Raw genomic sequence first — 24,230 nt, forward strand, 5'->3', positions numbered from 1 at the left:
AATCAAAGGGTAGGTATCACTAGGCAGTTTAAAATAGATTATGCTGTCATCAGATTTCATTCTTAACCTCTCGCTATTTGGTACAAGGAACAACTCCGAAGTTCTGAGTATTTATTTTCCATATATGTGAACAATAAACGATTGTAGCTGTTAGCAAATAAAATTCATGTGTCAAACGTTAATTTAGTGCGTGAATGTGGCGCAGCCTTTATACAGGTTCCACTACACTAATGCAGAATCGCTTACTCACTGAGCCGGGCCGTAACTGAAGAGACATAGCAGAGACATGTGACAGCTGTGATTGGATGAAATAGTGTAAGATATTTAGGTTTTTTTAAAGCACATCCATCCAGTCATTAAAACTGACCATAATTTTAAGTATTTAGTGCTGTCAAGAAATTGTGTTTTATTGTAGTTTAAAGGCCAGACTGTACCCATGTGTACATGGAATGGCTGTTGATAGCCTGGATAATTTTTAACGTGAATGGGGCGCAGCCTAGAATGAATGTATACTCAGGGGGTCAGCTTCCGTCATTAAGTGTCTGACCGGATACAGAAATAGTAAGCAGTTGAGGACTGGTGGTCACTGAATATCTCAAGTAGGGTGAAGAATTCAAGTGGTTGTACAAGTAGCTATACAGTGACAAATGTCAAATTACGTGATCAACTCTTCTTTTATGTCATACTGGTGTAAAGGTCATGTGACTGATAATAGTATGTTCTGTATAAACAGGTGGAGACCCCCCTTGAATTGGGCGTATCAAGGTATTCACTGTATTCAGTGAAATAGGGTTGTTTATCAGCAATAGAATAAAGAATTGTACAGTTGTCTACTGTCAGTCAGAAAACGGATATACATCAAGAAACAAGAGAGATATACACATTGTGTTGTTTATTAGCTCCGTTTCCATCAGCAGACATTAGGATAGGAACACTCCTAAAATATACTTAACATCTTTTGTGAATTGTCTCATTGCCCTTCCTCATTGCCCTGTCCTTTGCTTTCTGTATCACTCAATCAAGTCTTCCACCCAAGATTTAGATTTGTACAGTTTTGAAAACATGTTATGATACAGATAAGTAATAAATCGTGCATATGTCTCTTTAAAAGTGAACCAGATTAATGTCTTCATTTTGGATTCTATCATGTCTTCATTTAAACCTCTTTTCATGTACAGCTGTCGTTTCTCATCCAAAAAGTCTTTATTCAGCTCACGTGTACGTGAATACATTTGTCTTATACCTTGCTCTTCGAGATCAGCCATCTTATTTTTCCTGTTAGTTTGTGTGACATCACTTAACGATTCATCAACATCATCATTATCATCATTTTCCATTTCAGGACATTGTTTATCGTGTACATGTCTTTGTAAGTTGTGGTTATTGCTAAACACCTGTCTACAATAATCGCAATCTGGCAAAGGACGTGGGGTCCTCACAGAAAAAAGTTGTCGTCGTCTTCCTCCCACGTCCTCTTGAAGCCCACTTGGGATATCCCAGGTTGACCCACTGTAAACTTTTCGGGACACCAGTTTCTTCTGTGTTTTTGCAAATCATGCACGTCTTAAAACATGAGTCCACAGTCGTCACAAGATGGTAGTTTTTCTTCACATGTCTGCTCACACTGAAAGTCTTACTCGGACTGAATGGGACTAAGTCGCAAATGGAGAGGTGTTTGTGGTTTTAGATCTACCAATAAGTATACATAAGGTTTCTATGTATTGTCCGACTTTATTGTTCAAACACAAATCACCCCACCCCACCCCCCAACACTTACACACCCCTATATGCAACAATTGTCTTGATTGTGGAGTGCATGAAGTACAGACAGCAGAGAGGAGAGGAGTTCTTGTTTTCCTCTCAGGGAGATGAGTGTATGCTGTCCAGAAAGCACAATGCTTGTTGTCCAGAAAGCAGTGTGTTTGTTGTCCCGACCGGAAAGTGTTTTTTATCCCAACTGGAAAGTGCTTGTTGTCCAGACTGGCAAGTGCCTATTGTCCAGACTGGAAAGAGTTAGGTTATACAGTGAGGGAAGTGCGTGTTGTCCAAACTGGAAAGTGTTTGTTGTCCAGATTGGAAAGTGCTTGTTCTCCAGACTTGATAAACGCTTTTGTCCACACTTGAAAGTGTGTTTTCTTCTCCAGACAGGAATAGCTTGTTGTTCAGACAGCGGTGGGTTTCTTGTCCAGACAGGAAAGTCTTTGTTGTCCAGACAGGAAAGTGTTTGTTGTCCACACTTAAAAGTGCTTGTTGTCCAGACAGGAGTGTGCTTGTTGTCCAGACAGGAAAGTGCGTGTTGTCCAGACAGGAAAGTACATGTTGTAAAGAGAGGAAAGTGCGTGTTGTCCAAACTGTAAAGTGTTTGTTCTCCAGACAAGATGAAGCCCATTTCTGGTGTTCCCCACCGTGATGTTGCTGGAATATTGCTAAAAGCGGCGTAAAACCAAACTCAGTCAGTCAGTCCAGACAGGGAAGTGTTTGTTCTCCAGACAGGGAAGTGTTTGTACTCCAGACAGGGAAGTGTTTGTACTCCAGACAGGGAAGTGTTTGTTCTCCAGACAGGGAAGTGTTTGTTCTCCAGACAGGGAAGTGTTTGTACTCCAGACAGGGAAGTGTTTGTACTCCAGACAGGGAAGTGTTTGTACTCCAGACAGGGAAGTGTTTGTTCTCCAGACAGGGAAGTGTTTGTTCTCCAGACAGGGAAGTGTTTGTACTCCCAGACAGGGAAGTGTTTGTACTCCAGACAGGGAAGTGTTTTTTTACTCCAGACAGGGAAGTGTTTGTACTCCAGACAGGGAAGTGTTTGTACTCCAGACAGGGAAGTGTTTGTTCTCCAGACAGGGAAGTGTTTGTTCTCCAGACAGGGAAGTGTTTGTACTCCAGACAGGGAAGTGTTTGTTCTCCAGACAGGATAGTGTTTGTTCTCCAGACAGGGAAGTGTTTGTTCTCCAGACAGGGAAGTGTTTGTTCTCCAGACAGGGAAGTGTTTGTTCTCCAGACAGGGAAGTGTTTGTTCTCCAGACAGGGAAGTGTTTGTTCTCCAGACAGGGTGTTTGTTCTCCAGACAGGGAAGTGTTTGTACTCCAGACAGGATAGTGTTTGTTCTCCAGACAGGGAAGTGTTTGTTCTCCAGACAGGGAAGTGTTTGTTCTCCAGACAGGGAAGTGTTTGTTCTCCAGACAGGGAAGTGTTTGTTCTCCAGACAGGAAAGTGTTTGTTCTCCAGACAGGGAAGTGTTTGTACTCCAGACAGGGAAGTGTTTGTACTCCAGACAGGGAAGTGTTTGTACTCCAGACAGGGAAGTGTTTGTTCTCCAGACAGGGAAGTGTTTGTACTCCAGACAGGGAAGTGTTTGTTCTCCAGACAGGGAAGTGTTTGTACTCCAGACAGGGAAGTGTTTGTACTCCAGACAGGATAGTGTTTGTACTCCAGACAGGGAAGTGTTTGTTCTCCAGACAGGGAAGTGTTTGTACTCCAGACAGGGAAGTGTTTGTACTCCAGACAGGGGAAGTGTTTGTACTCCAGACAGGATAGTGTTTGTACTCCAGACAGGGAAGTGTTTGTACTCCAGACAGGGAAGTGTTTGTTCTCCAGACAGGGAAGTGTTTGTTCTCCAGACAGGGAAGTGTTTGTACTCCAGACAGGGAAGTGTTTGTACTCCAGACAGGGAAGTGTTTGTTCTCCAGACAGGGAAGTGTTTGTTCTCCAGACAGGAAAGTGTTTGTTCTCCAGACAGGGAAGTGTTTGTACTCCAGACAGGGAAGTGTTTGTACTCCAGACAGGATAGTGTTTGTACTCCAGACAGGGAAGTGTTTGTTCTCCAGACAGGGAAGTGTTTGTACTCCAGACAGGGAAGTGTTTGTACTCCAGACAGGGAAGTGTTTGTTCTCCAGACAGGGAAGTGTTTGTTCTCCAGACAGGAAAGTGTTTGTTCTCCAGACAGGATAGTGTTTGTTCTCCAGACAGGGAAGTGTTTGTACTCCAGACAGGGGAAGTGTTTGTTCTCCAGACAGGGGAAGTGTTTGTACTCCAGACAGGGGAAGTGTTTGTACTCCAGACAGGGAAGTGTTTGTTCTCCAGACAGGGAAGTGTTTGTTCTCCAGACAGGGAAGTGTTTGTTCTCCAGACAGGAAAGTGTTTGTTCTCCAGACAGGGAAGTGTTTGTTCTCCAGACAGGAAAGTGTTTGTTCTCCAGACAGGGAAGTGTTTGTTCTCCAGACAGGGAAGTGTTTGTTCTCCAGACAGGAAAGTGTTTGTTCTCCAGACAGGGAAGTGTTTGTACTCCAGACAGGAAAGTGTTTGTTCTCCAGACAGGGAAGTGTTTGTTCTCCAGACAGGGAAGTGTTTGTTCTCCAGACAGGAAAGTGTTTGTTCTCCAGACAGGGAAGTGTTTGTACTCCAGACAGGGAAGTGTTTGTACTCCAGACAGGATAGTGTTTGTTCTCCAGACAGGAAAGTGTTTGTTCTCCAGACAGGGAAGTGTTTGTACTCCAGACAGGGAAGTGTTTGTTCTCCAGACAGGAAAGTGTTTGTTCTCCAGACAGGGAAGTGTTTGTACTCCAGACAGGGAAGTGTTTGTACTCCAGACAGGATAGTGTTTGTTCTCCAGACAGGAAAGTGTTTGTTCTCCAGACAGGATAGTGTTTGTTCTCCAGACAGGGAAGTGTTTGTACTCCAGACAGGGAAGTGTTTGTTCTCCAGACAGGGAAGTGTTTGTACTCCAGACAGGGAAGTGTTTGTTCTCCAGACAGGAAAGTGTTTGTTCTCCAGACAGGAAAGTGTTTGTTCTCCAGACAGGATAGTGTGTATTTTCAGTGGATGCCATTAAGCAGGGAAAGCTGACAGAAGAGCTAGTGAGGGAACGAGTAAAGAAACTGTTCTACACCAGGATGAGACTTGGAGAGTTTGACCCTCCTTCCATGAACCCCTATTCTACATATGACCTCTCGTATGTGGAGACCAAGGCGCACAGAGACATCGCCGTGTGGGCTGCAACAAGAACATTTGTCCTCCTGAAGAATGATGGAAACTTTCTTCCTCTCAAGCAGAAGTTCGGAACCGTTGGGGTAAGTATTAGTTTCATCGTACCTGGGTTTTTTCTTTGATAGTTCTTTAAAGCTTTCTAATCAAAACAAAAATAAAACCGTGATTAACTATATACCATACATCTCCAGGTTGTTGGTACAGTCACTAACTATATACTGTACATCTCCAGGTTGTGTAGATTATGATTAACTATTCATCTCCAGGTTGTTGGTACAATCACTAACTATATACCATACATCTCCAGGTTGTTGGTACAATCACTAACTATTCATCTCCAGGTTGTTGGTACAGTCACTAACTATATACCATACATCTCCAGGTTGTTGGTACAATCACTAACTATATACTGTACATCTCCAGGTTGTTGGTACAGTCACTAACTATATACTGTACATCTCCAGGTTGTTGGTACAGTCACTAACTATATACCATACATCTCCAGGTTGTTGGTACATTCACTAACTATATACCATACATCTCCAGGTTGTTGGTACAATCACTAACTATATACCATACATCTCCAGGTTGTGTAGATTATAACTAACTATATACCATACATCTCCAGGTTGTTGGTACAATCACTAACTATATACCATACATCTCCAGGTTGTTGGTACATTCACTAACTATATACTATACATCTCCAGGTTGTTGGTACAATCACTAACTATATACTGTACATCTCCAGGTTGTTGGTACAATCACTAACTATATACCATACATCTCCAGGTTGTTGGTACAGTCACTAACTATATACCATACATCTCCAGGTTGTTGGTACAATCACTAACTATATACCATACATCTCCAGGTTGTTGGTACAATCACTAACTATATACCATACATCTCCAGGTTGTTGGTACAATCACTAACTATATACTATACATCTCCAGGTTGTTGGTACAGTCACAAAGTATATACCATACATCTCCAGGTTGTTGGTACATTCACTAACTATATACTATACATTTCCAGGTTGTTGGTACAGTCACTAACTATATACCATACATCTCCAGGTTGTTGGTACAATCACTAACTATATACCATACATCTCCAGGTTGTTGGTACAATCACTAACTATATACCATACATCTCCAGGTTGTTGGTACATTCACTAACTATATACCATACATCTCCAGGTTGTTGGTACAATCACTAGCTATATACCATACATCTCCAGGTTGTTGGTACAATCACTAACTATATACCATACATCTCCAGGTTGTTGGTACAATCACTAACTATATACCATACATCTCCAGGTTGTGTAGATTATAACTAACTATATACCATACATCTCCAGGTTGTTGGTACATTCACTAACTATATACCATACATTTCCAGGTTGTTGGTACAATCACTAACTATATCCCATACATCTCCAGGTTGTTGGTACAATCACTAACTATATACCATACATCTCCAGGTTGTTGGTACAATCACTAACTATATACTATACATCTCCAGGTTGTTGGTACAGTCACAAAGTATATACCATACATCTCCAGGTTGTTGGTACATTCACTAACTATATACTATACATCTCCAGGTTGTTGGTACAATCACTAACTATATACCATACATCTCCAGGTTGTTGGTACAGTCACTAACTATATACCATACATCTCCAGGTTGTTGGTACAATCACTAACTATATACCATACATCTCCAGGTTGTTGGTACAATGACTTACGAGGGCAACAATACCGTCGGCAACTACGCTCCCAACACCGACCCCAGGTTCATGTCGCGGACAATTGATGGGTTGAAGACGCTTGGGAACGCCGTGCAGGCTGCATCTGGCTGTAACGACAGTTTGTGTGCCATCTACGACGCCGCCGGTGTAAGAAAGGCCGTCACTGGTGTCGACGTGCTGTTCATTACGTTAGGAACAGGTAAAGTTTTCTTCCTTCTTGGTTCTCTATATGACGTATATACAGGATATTTGAGTTTATACTGTTGAAGAGGTTGATGTACAGTGTTCATTACTAACAGTTATTGTGGTAATACATAATGGTTATGAAGAAAGATGGACAGACCGTAGGGCCGCCTAATCTTGATTGGCCTCGATTAGATGGTGGTTAGCCGTAAGGATGTAATAACCTTGATCTCTGTTGATTCTTGGGTTGAGTCGTTTAATGTTGATTACCCCTAAAGGTTGCCCGTCATCTTGTAGTCTGACCGGTTGGAGTCAAGGATTTTGATGTTGTACCAAGAGATGCTATGATTCGGATAGGCTTGGACGTGATCGGAGATGGCGGTTTTAGAGTCTGTTTTCTTCACCGAAACTGGATCGATGTTCCTTTATTCTCGTGTTTAGGGGGTGGGACGTTTCACCAGCATGCGAGTCACCAACTTCACACTGAATGTGGTAGATAACTTCACACTGAATGTGGTAGACAACTTCACACTGAATGTGGTAGACAACTTCACACTGAATGTGGTAGACAACTTCACATTGAATGTGGTAGACAACTTCACACTGAATGTGTCAGACAACTTCACACTGAATGTGGTAGACAACTTCACACTGAATGTGGTAGACAACTTCACACTGAATGTGGTAGACAACTTCACATTGAATGTGGTAGACAACTTCACACTGAATGTGGTAGACATCTTCACACTGAATGTGGTAGACAACTTCACACTGAATGTGGTAGACAACTTCACACTGAATGTGGTAGACAACGCCTGAGGAATCTTCTTTGTTTCTTGTTTTGTTTACCGTTTGCTTGTAAAGTAAACTGAAATAATCTCTGGAACACAACATCTTGGCTTGCTTCGTTAGTAGTCAGAGTCGCTTTTGTCACATTTACTTAGATATCTATGCTGTGCGTTGGTCCCAGCGGCGAAATTGTGACTAAAAAGGAAGAAACATTTCGCTGCTTGACAACTACATATGTATGAAAAAGCTTTGTGAAATCCACAACTTTAGTATTTGCATGCCCGTAGTGAGTATGCTTATACCACTCCAGTGTTGTAACTATGGTAACATGCCCGTAGTCTAGTGTAGTTATACCACTCCAGTATTGCGACTATGGTAACATGCCCGTAGTCTAGTGTAGTTATACCACTCCAGTGTTGTAACTATGGTAACATGCCCGCAGTCTAGTGTAGTTATACCACTCCAGTATTGTAACTATGGTAACATGCCCGCAGTCTAGTGTAGTTATACCACTCCAGTGTTGTAACTATGGTAACATGCCCGCAGTCTAGTGTTGTTATACCACTCCAGTATTGTAACTATGGTAACATGCCCGCAGTCTAGTGTAGTTATACCACTCCAGTGTTGTAACTATGGTAACATGCCCGCAGTCTAGTGTAGTTATACCACTCCAGTGTTGTAACTATGGTAACATGCCCGCAGTCTAGTGTAGTTATACCACTCCAGTGTTGTAACTATGGTAACATGCCCGCAGTCTAGTGTAGTTATACCGCTCCAGTGTTGTAACTATGGTAACATGCCCGCAGTCTAGTGTAGTTATACCACTCCAGTATTGTAACTATGGTAACATGCCCGCAGTCTAGTGTTGTTATACCACTCCAGTGTTGTAACTATGGTAACATGCCCGCAGTCTAGTGTAGTTATACCACTCCAGTGTTGTAACTATGGTAACATGCCCGCAGTCTAGTGTAGTTATACCACTCCAGTGTTGTAACTATGGTAACATGCCCGCAGTCTAGTGTAGTTATACCACTCCAGTGTTGTAACTATGGTAACATGCCGGCAGTCTAGTGTAGTTATACCACTCCAGTATTGTGACTATGGTAACATGCCCGCAGTCTAGTGTAGTTATACCACTCCAGTGTTGTGACTATGGTAACATGACCGCATTTGAGTGTAGTTATACCACTCCAGTATTGTGACTATGGTAACATGCCGGCAGTCTAGTGTAGTTATACCACTCCAGTGTTGTAACTATGGTAACATGCCCGCAGTCTAGTGTAGTTATACCACTCCAGTATTGTGACTGTGGTAACAAGCCCGCAGTCTAGTGTAGTTATACCACTCCAGTATTGTGACTATGGTAACATGCCCGCAGTCTAGTGTAGTTATACCACTCCAGTGTTGTAACTATGGTAACATGCCCGCAGTCTAGTGTAGTTATACCACTCCAGTATTGTGACTATGGTAACATGCCCGAAGTCTAGTGTAGTTATACCACTCCAGTGTTGTGACTATGGTAACATGCCGGCAGTCTAGTGTAGTTATACCACTCCAGTGTTGTAACTATGGTAACATGCCCGCAGTCTAGTGTAGTTATACCACTCCAGTATTGTGACTATGGTAACATGCCCGCAGTCTAGTGTAGTTATACCACTCCAGTGTTGTAACTATGGTAACATGCCCGCAGTCTAGTGTAGTTATACCACTCCAGTATTGTGACTATGGTAACATGCCCGCAGTCTAGTGTAGTTATACCACTCCAGTGTTGTGACTATGGTAACATGCCGGCAGTCTAGTGTAGTTATACCACTCCAGTGTTGTAACTATGGTAACATGCCCGCAGTCTAGTGTAGTTATACCGCTCCAGTATTGTGACTATGGTAACATGCCCGCAGTCTAGTGTAGTTATACCACTCCAGTGTTGTAACTATGGTAACATGCCCGCAGTCTAGTGTAGTTATACCACTCCAGTATTGTGACTATGGTAACATGCCCGCAGTCTAGTGTAGTTATACCTCTCCAGTATTGCGACTATGGTAACATGCCGGCAGTCTAGTGTAGTTATACCACTCCAGTGTTGTAACTATGGTAACATGCCCGCAGTCTAGTGTAGTTATACCACTCCAGTATTGCGACTATGGTAACATGCCGGCAGTCTAGTGTAGTTATACCACTCCAGCATTGTGACTATGGTAACATGCCCGCAGTCTAGTGTAGTTATACCACTCCAGTGTTGTAACTATGGTAACATGCCCGCAGTCTAGTGTAGTTATACCACTCCAGTATTGCGACTATGGTAACATGCCGGCAGTCTAGTGTAGTTATACCACTCCAGCGTTGTGACTATGGTAACATGCCGGCAGTCTAGTGTAGTTATACCACTCCAGTGTTGTAACTATGGTAACATGCCCGCAGTCTAGTGTAGTTATACCACTCCAGTATTGTGACTATGGTAACATGCCCGCAGTCTAGTGTAGTTATACCACTCCAGTGTTGTAACTATGGTAACATGCCCGCAGTCTAGTGTAGTTATACCACTCCAGTATTGTGACTATGGTAACATGCCCGCAGTCTAGTGTAGTTATACCACTCCAGTATTGCGACTATGGTAACATGCCGGAAGTCTAGTGTAGTTATACCACTCCAGTGTTGTGACTATGGTAACATGCCCGCAGTCTAGTGTAGTTATACCACTCCAGTATTGCGACTATGGTAACATGCCGGCAGTCTAGTGTAGTTATACCACTCCAGCGTTGTGACTATGGTAACATGCCCGCAGTCTAGTGTAGTTATACCACTCCAGTGTTGTAACTATGGTAACATGCCCGCAGTCTAGTGTAGTTATACCACTCCAGTATTGTGACTATGGTAACATGCCCGCAGTCTAGTGTAGTTATACCACTCCAGTATTGCGACTATGGTAACATGCCGGCAGTCTAGTGTAGTTATACCACTCCAGTATTGTGACTATGGTAACATGCCCGCAGTCTAGTGTAGTTATACCACTCCAGTATTGCGACTATGGTAACATGCCGGCAGTCTAGTGTAGTTATACCACTCCAGTATTGTGACTATGGTAACATGCCGGCAGTCTAGTGTAGTTATACCACTCCAGTATTGTGACTATGGTAACATGCCTGCAGTCTAGTGTAGTTATACCACTCCAGTATTGTGACTATGGTAACATGCCCGCAGTCTAGTGTAGTTATACCACTCCAGTGTTGTGACTATGGTAACATGCCCGTAGTCTAGTGTACTTATACCACTCCAGTGTTGTGACTATTGCAACAAGCCCGCAGTCTAGTGTAGTTAAACCATTCCAGCGTTGTGACTATGATAACATGCCCGCAGTCTAGTGTAGTTACACCACTCCAGTGTTGTGACTATGGTAACATGACCGCAGTTGAGTGTAGTTATACCACTCCAGTTTTGTGACTATGGTAACATGCCCGCAGTCTACTGTAGTTACACCGCTCCAGCTTTGTGACTATGGTAACATGTCCGCAGTCTAGTGTAGTTATACTACTTCAGCGTTGTGACCATGGTAACATGCCCGCAGTCTAGTGTAGTTATACCACTCCAGTGTTGTGACTATGGTAACATGCCCGTAGTCTAGTGTACTTATACCACTCCAGTGTTGTGACTATTGCAACAAGCCCGCAGTCTAGTGTAGTTAAACCATTCCAGCGTTGTGACTATGATAACATGCCCGCAGTCTAGTGTAGTTACACCACTCCAGTGTTGTGACTATGGTAACATGACCGCAGTTGAGTGTAGTTATACCACTCCAGTTTTGTGACTATGGTAACATGCCCGCAGTCTACTGTAGTTACACCGCTCCAGCTTTGTGACTATGGTAACATGTCCGCAGTCTAGTGTAGTTATACTACTTCAGCGTTGTGACCATGGTAACATGCCCGCAGTCTAGTGTTGTTATACCACTCCAGTGCTGTGACTATGGTCACATTCTTACGGTTTAGTGTAGTTATACCACTCCAGCGTTGTGACTATGGTAACATGTCCGTAGTCTAGTGTAGTTATACCACTTAAGTGTTGTGACTATGGTAACATGCCCGTAGTCTAGTGTAGTTATACCGCTCCAGCGTTGTGACCATGGTAACATGCCCGCAGTCTAGTGTTGTTATACCACTCCAGTGCTGTGACTGTGGTAACATCCTTACGGTCTAGTGTAGTTATACCACTTAAGTGTTGTGACTATAGTAACATGCCCGTAGTCTAGTGTAGTTATACCACTCCAGTGTTGTGACTATGGTAACATGCCCGTAGTCTAGTGTACTTATACCACTCCAGTGTTGTAACTATGGTAACATGCCCGCAGTTTAGTGTAGTTATACCACTCCAGTTTTGTGACTATGGTAACATGCCCGCAGTCTAGTGTAGTTAAACCATTCCAGCGTTGTGACTATGATAACATGCCCGCAGTCTAGTGTAGTTACACCACTCCAGTGTTGTGACTATGGTAACATGACCGCAGTTGAGTGTAGTTATACCACTCCAGTTTTGTAACTATGGTAACATGCCCGCAGTCTAGTGTTGTTATACCACTCCAGTGCTGTGACTATGGTCACATTCTTACGGTTTAGTGTAGTTATACCACTCCAGCGTTGTGACTATGGTAACATGTCCGTAGTCTAGTGTAGTTATACCACTTAAGTGCTGTGACTATGGTAACATGCCCGTAGTCTAGTGTAGTTATACCACTCCAGTGCTGTGACTATGGTAACATCCTTACGGTCTAGTGTAGTTATACCACTCCAGTGTTGTGACTATGGTAACATGCCCGCAGTCTAGTGTAGTTATACCGCTCCAGCGTGCTGACTATGGTAACATGCCCGCAGTCTAGTGTTGTTATACCGCTCCAGTGTTGTGACTATGGTAACATGCCCACAGTGTAGTGTTGTTATACCACTCCAGCGTTGTGACTATAGTAACATGCCCGTAGTCTAGTGTAGTTATACCACTCCAGCTTTGTGACTGTGGTAACAGTCCCGCAGTCTAGTGTAGTTATACCACTCCAGTGTTGTGACTATGGTAACATGCCCGCAGTCTATTGTAGTTATACCACTCCAGTATCTTGACTATGGTAACATGCCCACAGTCTAGTGTTGTTATACCACTCCAGCGTTGTGACTATGGTAACATGCCCGCAGTCTAGTGTTGTTATACTGCTCCAGCTTTGTGACTATGGTGACATGCCGCAGTCTAGTGTTGTTATACTGCTCCAGCGTTGTGACTATGGTAACATGCCGCAGTCTAGTGTTGTTATACTGCTCCAGCGTTGTGACTATGGTAACATGCCGCAGTCTAGTGTTGTTATACTGCTCCAGCGTTGTGACTATGGTAACATGCCGCAGTCTAGTGTTGTTCTACTGCTCCAGCGTTGTGACTATGGTAACATGCCCGCAGTCTAGTGTTGTTATACTGCTCCAGCTTTGTGACTATGGTGACATGCCCACGGTCTAGTGTTGTTATACTGCTCCAGCGTTGTGACTATGGTAACATGCCCGCAGTCTAGTGTAGTTATACCACTCCAGCGTTGTGTCCATGGTAACAGTCCCGCAATGAAGTGTATTCATACCACTCCAGTGTTGTGACTTTAGGTGACTAACCCACAGCTGAGTTTGTTTTATCTGTGTAAGTGTAACTACAGCTCTGTGTCGTCATACTACCTCAATGTTGTAAGTATACCTACAGCTCTGTGTCGTCATAGCACCTCAATGTTGTAAGTGTACCTACAGCTCTGTGTCGTCATACTACATCAATGTTGTAAGTGTACCTACAGCTCTGTGTCGTCATAGTACCTCAATGTTGTAAGTATACCTACAGCTCTGTGTCGTCATAGCACCTCAATGTTGTAAGTGTACCTACAGCTCTGTGTCGTCATACTACCTCAATGTTGTAAGTGTACCTACAGCTCTCTGTGTCGTCATAGCACCTCAATGTTGTAAGTGTACCTACAGCTCTGTGTCGTCATAGCACCTCAATGTTGTAAGTATACCGACAGCTCTGTGTGGTCATAGCACCTCAATGTTGTAAGTGTACCTACAGCTCTGTGTCGTCATAGCACCTCAATGTTGTAAGTGTACCTACAGCTCTGTGTCGTCATAGCACCTCAATGTTGTAAGTGTACCTACAGCTCTGTGTCGTCATACTACCTCAATGTTGTAAGTGTACCTACAGCTCTGTGTCGTCATAGCACCTCAATGTTGTAAGTGTACCTACAGCTCTGTGTCGTCATACTACCTCAATGTTGTAAGTATACCTACAGCTCTGTGTCGTCATAGCACCTCAATGTTGTAAGTATACCTACAGCTCTGTGTGGTCATAGCACCTCAATGTTGTAAGTGTACCTACAGCTCTGTGTCGTCATAGCACCTCAATGTTGTAAGTATACCTACAGCTCTGTGTCGTCATACTACCTCAATGTTGTAAGTGTACCTACAGCTCTGTGTCGTCATAGCACCTCAATGTTGTAAGTGTACCTACAGCTCTGTGTCGTCATAGCACCTCAATGTTGTAAGTGTACCTACAGCTCTGTGTCGTCATACTACCTCAATGTTGTAAGTGTACCTACAGCTCTGTGTCGTCATAGCACCTCAATGTTGTAAGTGTACCTACAGCTCTGTGTCGTCATACTACCTCAATGTTGTAAGTATACCGACAGCTCTGTGTCGTCATAGTACTTCAATGTTGTAAGTGTACCGACAGCTCTGTGTCGTCATACTACCTCAATGTTGTAAGTGTACCTACAGCTCTGTGTCGTCATAGCACCTCAATGTTGTAAGTGTAGCTACAGCTCTGTGTCGTCATACTACCTCAATGTTGTAAGTATACCGACAGCTCTGTGTCGTCATAGTACCTCAATGTTGTAAGTGTACCTACAGCTCTGTGTCGTCATACTACCCCAATGTTGTAAGTGTACCTACAGCTCTGTGTCGTCATAGCACCTCAATGTTGTAAGTGTACCTACAGCTCTGTGTCGTCATACTACCTCAATGTTGTAAGTATACCGACAGCTCTGTGTCGTCATAGTACCTCAATGTTGTAAGTGTACCTACAGCTCTGTGTCGTCATACTACCTCAATGTTGTAAGTATACCGACAGCTCTGTGTCGTCATAGTACCTCAATGTTGTAAGTGTACCTACAGCTCTGTGTCGTCATAGCACCTCAATGTTGTAAGTGTACCTACAGCTCTGTGTCGTCAAAGCACCTCAATGTTGTAAGTGTACCTACAGCTCTGTGTCGTCATAGCACCTCAATGTTGTAAGTATACCTACAGCTCTGTGTCGTCATAGCACCTCAATGTTGTAAGTATACCTACAGCTCTGTGTCGTCATAGCACCTCAATGTTGTAAGTGTACCTACAGCTCTGTGTCGTCATAGCACCTCAATGTTGTAAGTGTACCTACAGCTCTGTGTCGTCATACTACCTCAATGTTGTAAGTGTACCTACATCTCTGTGTCGTCATAGCACCTCAATGTTGTAAGTGTACCTACAGCTCTGTGTCGTCATACTACCTCAATGTTGTAAGTATACCGACAGCTCTGTGTCGTCATAGTACCTCAATGTTGTAAGTGTACCTACAGCTCTGTGTCGTCATAGTACCTCAATGTTGTAAGTGTACCTACAGCTCTGTGTCGTCATAGCACCTCAATGTTGTAAGTGTACCTACAGCTCTGTGTCGTCATACTACCTCAATGTTGTAAGTATACCGACAGCTCTGTGTCGTCATACTACCTCAATGTTGTAAGTGTACCTACAGCTCTGTGTCGTCATACTACCTCAATGTTGTAAGTGTACCTACAGCTCTGTGTCGTCACAGCACCTCAATGTTGTAAGTGTACCTACAGCTCTGTGTCGTCATACTACCTCAATGTTGTAAGTATACCGACAGCTCTGTGTCGTCATAGTACCTCAATGTTGTAAGTGTACCTACAGCTCTGTGTCGTCATACTACCTCAATGTTGTAAGTATACCGACAGCTCTGTGTCGTCATAGTACCTCAATGTTGTAAGTGTACCTACAGCTCTGTGTCGTCATAGCACCTCAATGTTGTAAGTGTACCTACTGGCTCTGTGTCGTCAAAGCACCTCAATGTTGTAAGTGTACCTACAGCTCTGTGTCGTCATAGCACCTCAATGTTGTAAGTATACCTACAGCTCTGTGTCGTCATAGCACCTCAATGTTGTAAGTATACCTACAGCTCTGTGTCGTCATAGCACCTCAATTTTGTAAGTGTACCTACAGCTCTGTGTCGTCATACTACCTCAATGTTGTAAGTATACCGACAGCTCTGTGTCGTCATAGCACCTCAATGTTGCAAGTATACCTACAGCTCTGTGTCGTCATAGCACCTCAATGTTGTAAGTGTACCTACTGCTCTGTGTCGTCATAGCACCTCAATGTTGTAAGTGTACCTACAGCTCTGTGTCGTCATACTACCTCAATGTTGTAAGTGTACCTACAGCTCTGTGTCGTCATAGCACCTCAATGTTGTAAGTGTACCTACAGCTCTGTGTCGTCATAGCACCTCAATGTTGTAAGTGTACCTACAGCTCTGTGTCGTCATACTACCTCAATGTTGTAAGTATACCGACAGCTCTGTGTCGTCATAGCACCTCAATGTTGCAAGTATACCTACAGCTCTGTGTCGTCATAGCACCTCAATGTTGTAAGTGTACCTACAGCTCTGTGTCGTCATAGCACCTCAATGTTGTAAGTGTACCTACAGCTCTGTGTCGTCATAGCACCTCAATGTTGTAAGTGTACCTACAGCTCTGTGTCGTCATACTACCTCAATGTTGTAAGTATACCGACAGCTCTGTGTCGTCATAGCACCTCAATGTTGTAAGTGTACCGACAGCTCTGTGTCGTCATAGCACCTCAATGTTGTAAGTGTACCTACAGCTCTGTGTCGTCATACTACCTCAATGTTGTAAAGTGTACCTACAGCTCTGTGTCGTCATAGCACCTCAATGTTGTAAGTGTACCTACAGCTCTGTGTCGTCATAGCACCTCAATGTTGTAAGTGTACCTACAGCTCTGTGTCGTCATACTACCTCAATGTTGTAAGTATACCTACAGCTCTTTGTCGTCATAGCACCTCAATGTTGTAGGGTGTGCCTACAGCTCTGTGTCGTCATAGCACCTCAATGTTGTAAGTGTACCTACAGCTCTGTGTCGTCATAGTACCTCAATGTTGTAAGTGTACCTACAGCTCTGTGTCGTCATAGCACCTCAATGTTGTAAGTATACCGACAGCTCTGTGTCGTCATAGTACCTCAATGTTGTAAGTATACCTACAGCTCTGTGTCGTCATAGTACCTCAATGTTGTAAGTGTAGCTACAGCTCTGTGTCGTCATAGCACCTCAATGTTGTATGTGTACCTACAGCTCTGTGTCGTCATAGTACCTCAATGTTGTAAGTGTAGCTACAGCTCTGTGTCGTCATAGTACCTCAATGTTGTAAGTGTACCTAAAGCTCTGTGTCATCATAGTACCTCAATGTTGTAAGTGTAGCTACAGCTCTGTGTCGTCATAGCACCTCAATGTTGTAAGTATACCGACAGCTCTGTGTCGTCATAGTACCTCAATGTTGTAAGTATACCTACAGCTCTGTGTCGTCATAGTGCCTCAATGTTGTAAGTGTCCCTACAGCTCTGTGTCGTCATAGCACCTCAATGTTGTAAGTGTAGCTACAGCTCTGTGTCGTCATACTACCTCAATGTTGTAAGTGTACCTACAGCTCTGTGTCGTCATATCACCTCAATGTTGTAAGTATACCTACAGCTCTGTGTCGTCATAGCACCTCAATGTTGTAAGTGTACCTACAGCTCTGTGTCGTCATAGCACCTCAATGTTGTAAGTGTACCTACGGCTCTGTGTCGTCATAGCACCTCAATGTTGTAAGTGTACCTACAGCTCTGTGTCGTCATAGTACCTCAATGTTGTAAGTATACCTACAGCTCTGCGTCGTCATAGCACCTCAATGTTGTAAGTGTACCTACAGCTCTGTGTCGTCATACTACCTCAATGTTGTAAGTGTACCTACAGCTCTGTGTCGTCATAGCACCTCAATGTTGTAAGTATACCTAGAGCTCTGTGTCGTCATAGCACCTCAATGTTGTAAGTGTACCTACAGCTCTGTGTCGTCATAGCACCTCAATGTTGTAAGTATACCTACAGCTCTGTGTCGTCATAGCACCTCAATGTTGTAAGTGTACCTACAGCTCTGTGGCTATAGCACCTCAATGTTGTAAGTATACCTACAGCTCTGTGGCTGTAGCACCTCAATGTTGTAAGTATACCTACAGCTCTGTGGCTATAGCACCTCAATGTTGTATGTATACCTACAGCTCTGTGGCTATAGCACCTCAATGTTGTAAGTCTACCAATGTAACAATGACGCTTGTATCACCAGGCGCCATAATTGAGAGGGAAGGTCACGACAAAGCTGACATTGAGCTGCCAGCCGGACAGGTGCAGCTTCTTAAAGATGCCGTCGAGTACAGTGAGTACATACCACGTGATGTCATACAGTACAGTGACTACATACCACGTGATGTCATGTCATACAATACTATGAGTACATACCACGTGATGTCATACAGTACAGTGAGTACATACCACGTGATGTCACGTCATACAATACTATGAGTACATGCCACGTGATGCCATACAGTACAGAGAGTACATACCACGTGATGTCATATAGTACAGTGAGTACATACCACGTGATGTCATGTCATACAATACTATGAGTACATACCACGTGATGTCATACAGTACAGTGAGTACATACCACGTGATGTCATGTCATACAATACTATGAGTACATACCACGTGATGTCATACAGTACAGTGAGTACATACCACGTGATGTCATGTCATACAATACTATGAGTACATACCACGTGATGTCATACAGTACAGTGAGTACATACCACGTGATGTCATGTCATACAATACTATGAGTACATGCCACGTGATGTCATACAGTACAGTGAGTACATACCACGTGATGTCATACAGTACAGTGATTACATACCACGTGATGTCATGTCATACAATACTATGAGTACATACCACGTGATGTCATACAGTACAGTGAGTACATACCACGTGATGTCATACAGTACAGTGACTACATACCACGTGATGTCATGTCATACAATACTATGAGTACATACCACGTGATGTCATGTCATACAATACTAAGAGTACATGCCACGTGATGTCATACAGTACAGTGACTACATACCACGTGATGTCATATGGTACAGTGACTACATACCACGTAATGCCATGTCATACAATACAGTGACTATATACCAAACCACGTGATCTCACACAAACCACGTAAATACCGCGTGATCTCACACAGTACAGTAAGTACATACCACGCGATGTCAAACCACGGCTCCACACACCATTTCTCCGACAGATTCAAACACTGCTCCACACAAACACAATTCCATAAACCACTCCTCCGACAGATTCAAACGCAGCTCCACACACACAATTCCACACCGTTCCACCGACAGATCCAAATGCAGCCCCGCACGCACAATTCCTCACACCTTTCCTATGACATATCTAAACACCGCTCCACACACACAATTCCACACACACTTCCTGTGACAGATCTAAATACTGCACCACACACACATTCTGACATATCTAAACAGTCCTCCGAACAGTCGTCCTCACCCTTCCTGTGACAGATATAAACATCGCTCCACACGCACAATTCCTCACACCTTTCCTGTGACAGATCTAAACACTGCTCCACACACACAAATACTCACACTTTTCCTGTGACAGATATAAACATCGCTCCACACGCACAATTCCTCACACATTTCCTGTGACAGATCTAAACACCGCTCCACACACAATTCCTCACACCTTTCCTGTGACATATCTAAACACAGCTCCACACACAATTCCTCACACCTTTCCTGTGACAGATCTAAACACCGCTCCACACCCACAATTCCTCACACCTTTCCTGTGACATATCTAAACACAGCTCAACACACAATTCCTCACACCTTTCCTGTGACAGATCTAAACACCGCTCCACACACACCCACAATCTAAACACCTCACATTCCTCACACCTTTCCTGTGACAGATCTAAACACCGCTCCACACACACAATTCCTCACACCTTTCCTGTGACAGATCTAAACACAGCTCCACACACACAATTCCTCACACCTTTCCTGTGACATCTATCTCCACAACACCGCTCACACACAGATCTAAACACAGCTCCACACACACAATTCCTCACACCTTTCCTGTGACAGATCTAAACACCGCTCCACACACACAATTCCTCACACCTTTCCTGTGACAGATCTAAACACCGCTCCACACACACAATTCCTCACACCTTTCCTGTGACAGATCTAAACACCGCTCACATTCCTCACACAATTCCTCCTCCACACACCTTCATACCTTGTGACAGATCTAAACACCGCTCCACACACACAATTCCTCATACCTTTCCTGTGACAGATCTAAACACCGCTCCACACACAATTCCTCACACCTTTCCTGTGACAGATCTAAACACCGCTCCACACACACAATTCCTCACACCTTTCCTGTGACAGATCTAAACACCGCTCCACACACACAATTCCTCACACCTTTCCTGTGACAGATCTAAACACCGCTCCACACACACAATTCCTCACACCTTTCCTGTGACAGATCTAAACACCGCTCCACACACACAATTCCTCACACCTTTCCTGTGACAGATCTAAACACCGCTCCACACACACAATTCCACACGCAGGGTTCCTCACACCTTTCCTGTGACAGATCTAAACACCGCTCCACACACACAATTCCTCACACCTTTCCTGTGACAGATCTAAACACCGCTCCACACACACAATTCCTCACACCTTTCCTGTGACAGATCTAAACACCGCTCCACACACACAATTCCTCACACCTTTCCTGTGACAGATCTAAACACCGCTCCACACACAATTCCTCACACCTTTCCTGTGACAGATCTAAACACAGCTCCACACACACAATTCCTCACACCTTTCCTGTGACAGATCTAAACACCGCTCCACACACACAATTCCTCACACTTTCCTGTGACAGATCTAAACACTCCACACAAAGCTCCACACATCAGCCACAACTGAGTGTTATGATTCCAGGTGGGAAATGTCCCGATAGTCCTTCTGCTGTTTAACGGGCTGGTCCTCTTAACATGACGTTCGCCGTGGAGAACCACGCATCGTGTCCATCATGGAGGTGTTCTATCCCGCCCAAGCCACAGGGGAGGCGCTCAGGAGGAGTCCCTCACGAACGATGGAGGAAGCAATGTCCCCGCGGGAGACTGCCCCATCTATACGTGGCCCAGGTCTCTGGAAGGCGTAAGTGAACAGTGGGGAGAATATCCTATAGAGAGTCTCCACCAAGTCTATACAGTGCAGCAAGAATATCATTTACCTGGGCCCATATGCCCTAGACGGGCTAGATGACATTTCTCTATATGAACACTACACAGAATATTGTCCCCATCTCTGGACGGGCAAGCATGGACATATCTGTATATGAAGACTACACAATACATTGTACAGGAGATATCTGGACGGGCTACAGGTGACGTAAGTGTGGACGCAAATGTTCGTAGGAACACTTTGGTTTGATGCATATTGTTGTCGAGTTTTGACGACGATCGTCAGCCAGGGAGGAAGCTAGAACAGGTTTATGACAAAACAAAGAGCTGATTGACCACTACTATAGCTGAAAACGTTTTATCTGTTTAGTTTCAGAGATGGTGAATTACTCAATGGCCGGCTGCACCCACCGCTACTTCAAACACAGAAGTGCTTTACCCTTCGGATTCGGTCTTTCATATTCCACGATTTCTCTCCTATGTTGAGGCGATGTACCCGGGAATAATTCAGGCAGGACAAAGCATCAATGTAACTACAGCGGTTGTCAATAACGGGCCTTATGCCGCTGACGAGGTAAATATACGTTCTGTGCATAGAGCTCAGGTCACAAATCAAGTGAAGTTAAACACCGTTGGGCGCGGAGTGTCTTTGGATGGGTGACCGTGTTTGGCAGATTGACGCCAGAGTGTTTCTAGGACTTCAGTCCTGACCCACAATGAAGCACGTGCGGTACATGTGGTCTCAATATAGGCAACTGAGTTCAAAGTTGCCTCTTTTCACCCAGCATAAAATGGGTACCCGGGGGATAAAGTCGTGTGACTATAACCCTCTAGCGCGTAACAGGCAGCTTGGGTTATCCGATTGTTTGGGCGCTTCGAGCATACATTGTGTATGGAGCACTGCACATGATGGGTGGGCTGTCACTGTATACACCCCGTCATGTGTGTCACGAAGACAGGGCACTAGTTTACCCATAGCTTGATCCATGTCCGTATCTACACGTGGAAGTCAGAAGCACGCAGATATCGAGTAAAGTATCACGTTCCATGTTTCATTGATTAAAAACCCATTAAGATTGACATCACACCGTATACGAACATATGCTGACACACTCGCTACGGATCCACAGGTAGTGCAGCTGTACCTGCGATGGAAGAGCCCGTCAGTCCCCACGCCGAAGATTCAGCTGGTGGGATTCAAGAGGGTGTCCCTGGAGGTCAATCAGAGGGTGGTCGTCAACTTGGCCATAGAAGCAGAGAACATGGCGATATGGGACGACTACTATGGCTGGATTGTCGAGGATGGTAAGTTGGATGAGTACATAGTGAATCAAATCTGGGTTTGTGGGTGGGTCTGAGTGGTGCCTTGTGGTACTAGATGGTGATGGGTGCAGTAGAGAGCTTGGACGTACTTTTAGATAGTTCAAATTGGCGCTGGCTACAGTTGGGTGCCTTGGGTTTCTTCTGGGGAGTTGAAAACAAGACAGTTGTGGTTTTGCAGGGTGGTTTTGAGTGCTTGGGGTTACTACAAGATAGCTCAAAATGGTACTGGGTGGTGTTGTCTGTTGGAGTTTAAAACCTTCGTGCACGCCTCTCGCTATGTTTGTCTGTTGCAGGTTACCTACCCGTGCAACCCTCACTGCGTTGTGTTCTAGGTTACCTATTCTTCCTACACTCATCTGTTGTCCGTTGTAGTTTAAAACCTTCGTGCAACCCTCACCATGTTACATGTTCTAGGTCACCACACTATGTTGTTTATTGTAGGTTACCTACATCCGTGCAACCCTCACTATGTTGTCTGTTGTAGGTTACCTACATCCGTGCAACCCTCACTATGTTGTCTGTTGAAGGTTACCTACCTCCGTGCAACCCTCACTCTGTTGTCTGTCGTAGGTTACTTACATCCGTGCAACCCTCACTTTGTTGTCTGTTGTAGGTTACCTACCTCCTTGCAACCCTCACTGTGTTGTCTGTTGTAGGTTACCTACCTCCGTGCAACCCTCACTATGTTGTTTATTGTAGGTTACCTACCTCCGTGCAACCCTCACTATGTTGTCTGTTGTAGGTTACCTATCTCCGTGCAGCCCTCACTATGTTGTCAGTTGTAGGTTACCTGCCTCCGTGCAACCCTCAATATGTTGTCCGTTGTAGGTTACCTATCTCCGTGCAGCCCTCACAATGTTGTGTGTTGTAGGTTACCTACCTCCGTGCAACCCTCATCTGTTGTCTTTTGTAGGTTACGTGGAGCTATTTGTCGGTGGCCAGCAACCCAACCAGACACCGAGTCTTCCATCAAATGTCCTATCAGGAGCAGTAATGATAAATGGCACTGTCATCCTAGGGAAGTATTAGTTGACATAGTTTCTATTTGTATTGTAAAATATAGTGTTGTTATTTACCTCACCAGGTCTGTTCTTTTGGTCCAGTTTTCAGTGTAATAAAGATTATATAACTGTTGTCAATGCAAACATAACACGTGATATGGATCGAATGGTGACGCTTAATATTGTTGTTGCTATTTGGAATAGTGACAGTGAATATGTTATAAACTGAACGCCAAAAGAAATGTTACACCTCTGAACATTAGAATATCCTAAAATGTTATATGGATAGAAGACTTTGGTTTGGTATGTTTTAACAACCAATCATGTAACTCTATTGAGTCAAAACATCAGACTGAGGAAGTCATTGATAATTAGGATATCGACATGTTTGTTTAGGTGGGGTCCATTGTCCTATTTTCAACCATGTAAAAATTTAAATCAAAAGTGTAAAAAACAGTTTAAAATGGGCCCAAATGATATTGTTTATGATGATAATGCATGCACATTCACCAAGATTGATAAAGTTGGGTTTTGGATATGAAAGAATGGTTGTTTATCGTAAAAAGGGACCCAATGCTGAAATTGGATTTTTGTCTCTTTAAAACACATTCCAACCACTTGAGGTTTAATTTTTGGATCATCATGACTTTCGACTGTTTTAGGAAGAGTCGTCAAACGAGAAAAGACTAATTTTTTCCTTTAGATACTGTAAACTTTTTGCCTAT

At 43.9% G+C, this 24,230-nt stretch overlaps 1 protein-coding gene across 1 annotated transcript in view; it reads left to right on the top strand.

Moving 5' to 3' along the window:
* The window catches only part of LOC124279980 (probable beta-D-xylosidase 7), a 36,485-nt gene extending 12,847 nt beyond the window's left edge, over window positions 1–23,638 (top strand). The window contains exons 7-12 of the mRNA XM_046715864.1: window positions 4,816–5,066; window positions 6,719–6,941; window positions 18,161–18,250; window positions 21,568–21,755; window positions 22,312–22,486; window positions 23,418–23,638. Of these exons, the coding sequence (XP_046571820.1) occupies window positions 4,816–5,066; window positions 6,719–6,941; window positions 18,161–18,250; window positions 21,568–21,755; window positions 22,312–22,486; window positions 23,418–23,533 (1,043 nt within the window). The 3' untranslated portion in view covers window positions 23,534–23,638. The remainder of the gene's footprint in view (window positions 1–4,815; window positions 5,067–6,718; window positions 6,942–18,160; window positions 18,251–21,567; window positions 21,756–22,311; window positions 22,487–23,417) is intronic.
* The last annotated feature ends 592 nt before the right edge of the window (window positions 23,639–24,230 follow it).

Source organism: Haliotis rubra, unplaced genomic scaffold (assembly GCF_003918875.1).
Source record: "Haliotis rubra isolate DU_JTF1 unplaced genomic scaffold, ASM391887v1 Scf1070, whole genome shotgun sequence".
Taxonomy (NCBI): domain Eukaryota; kingdom Metazoa; phylum Mollusca; class Gastropoda; order Lepetellida; family Haliotidae; genus Haliotis; species Haliotis rubra.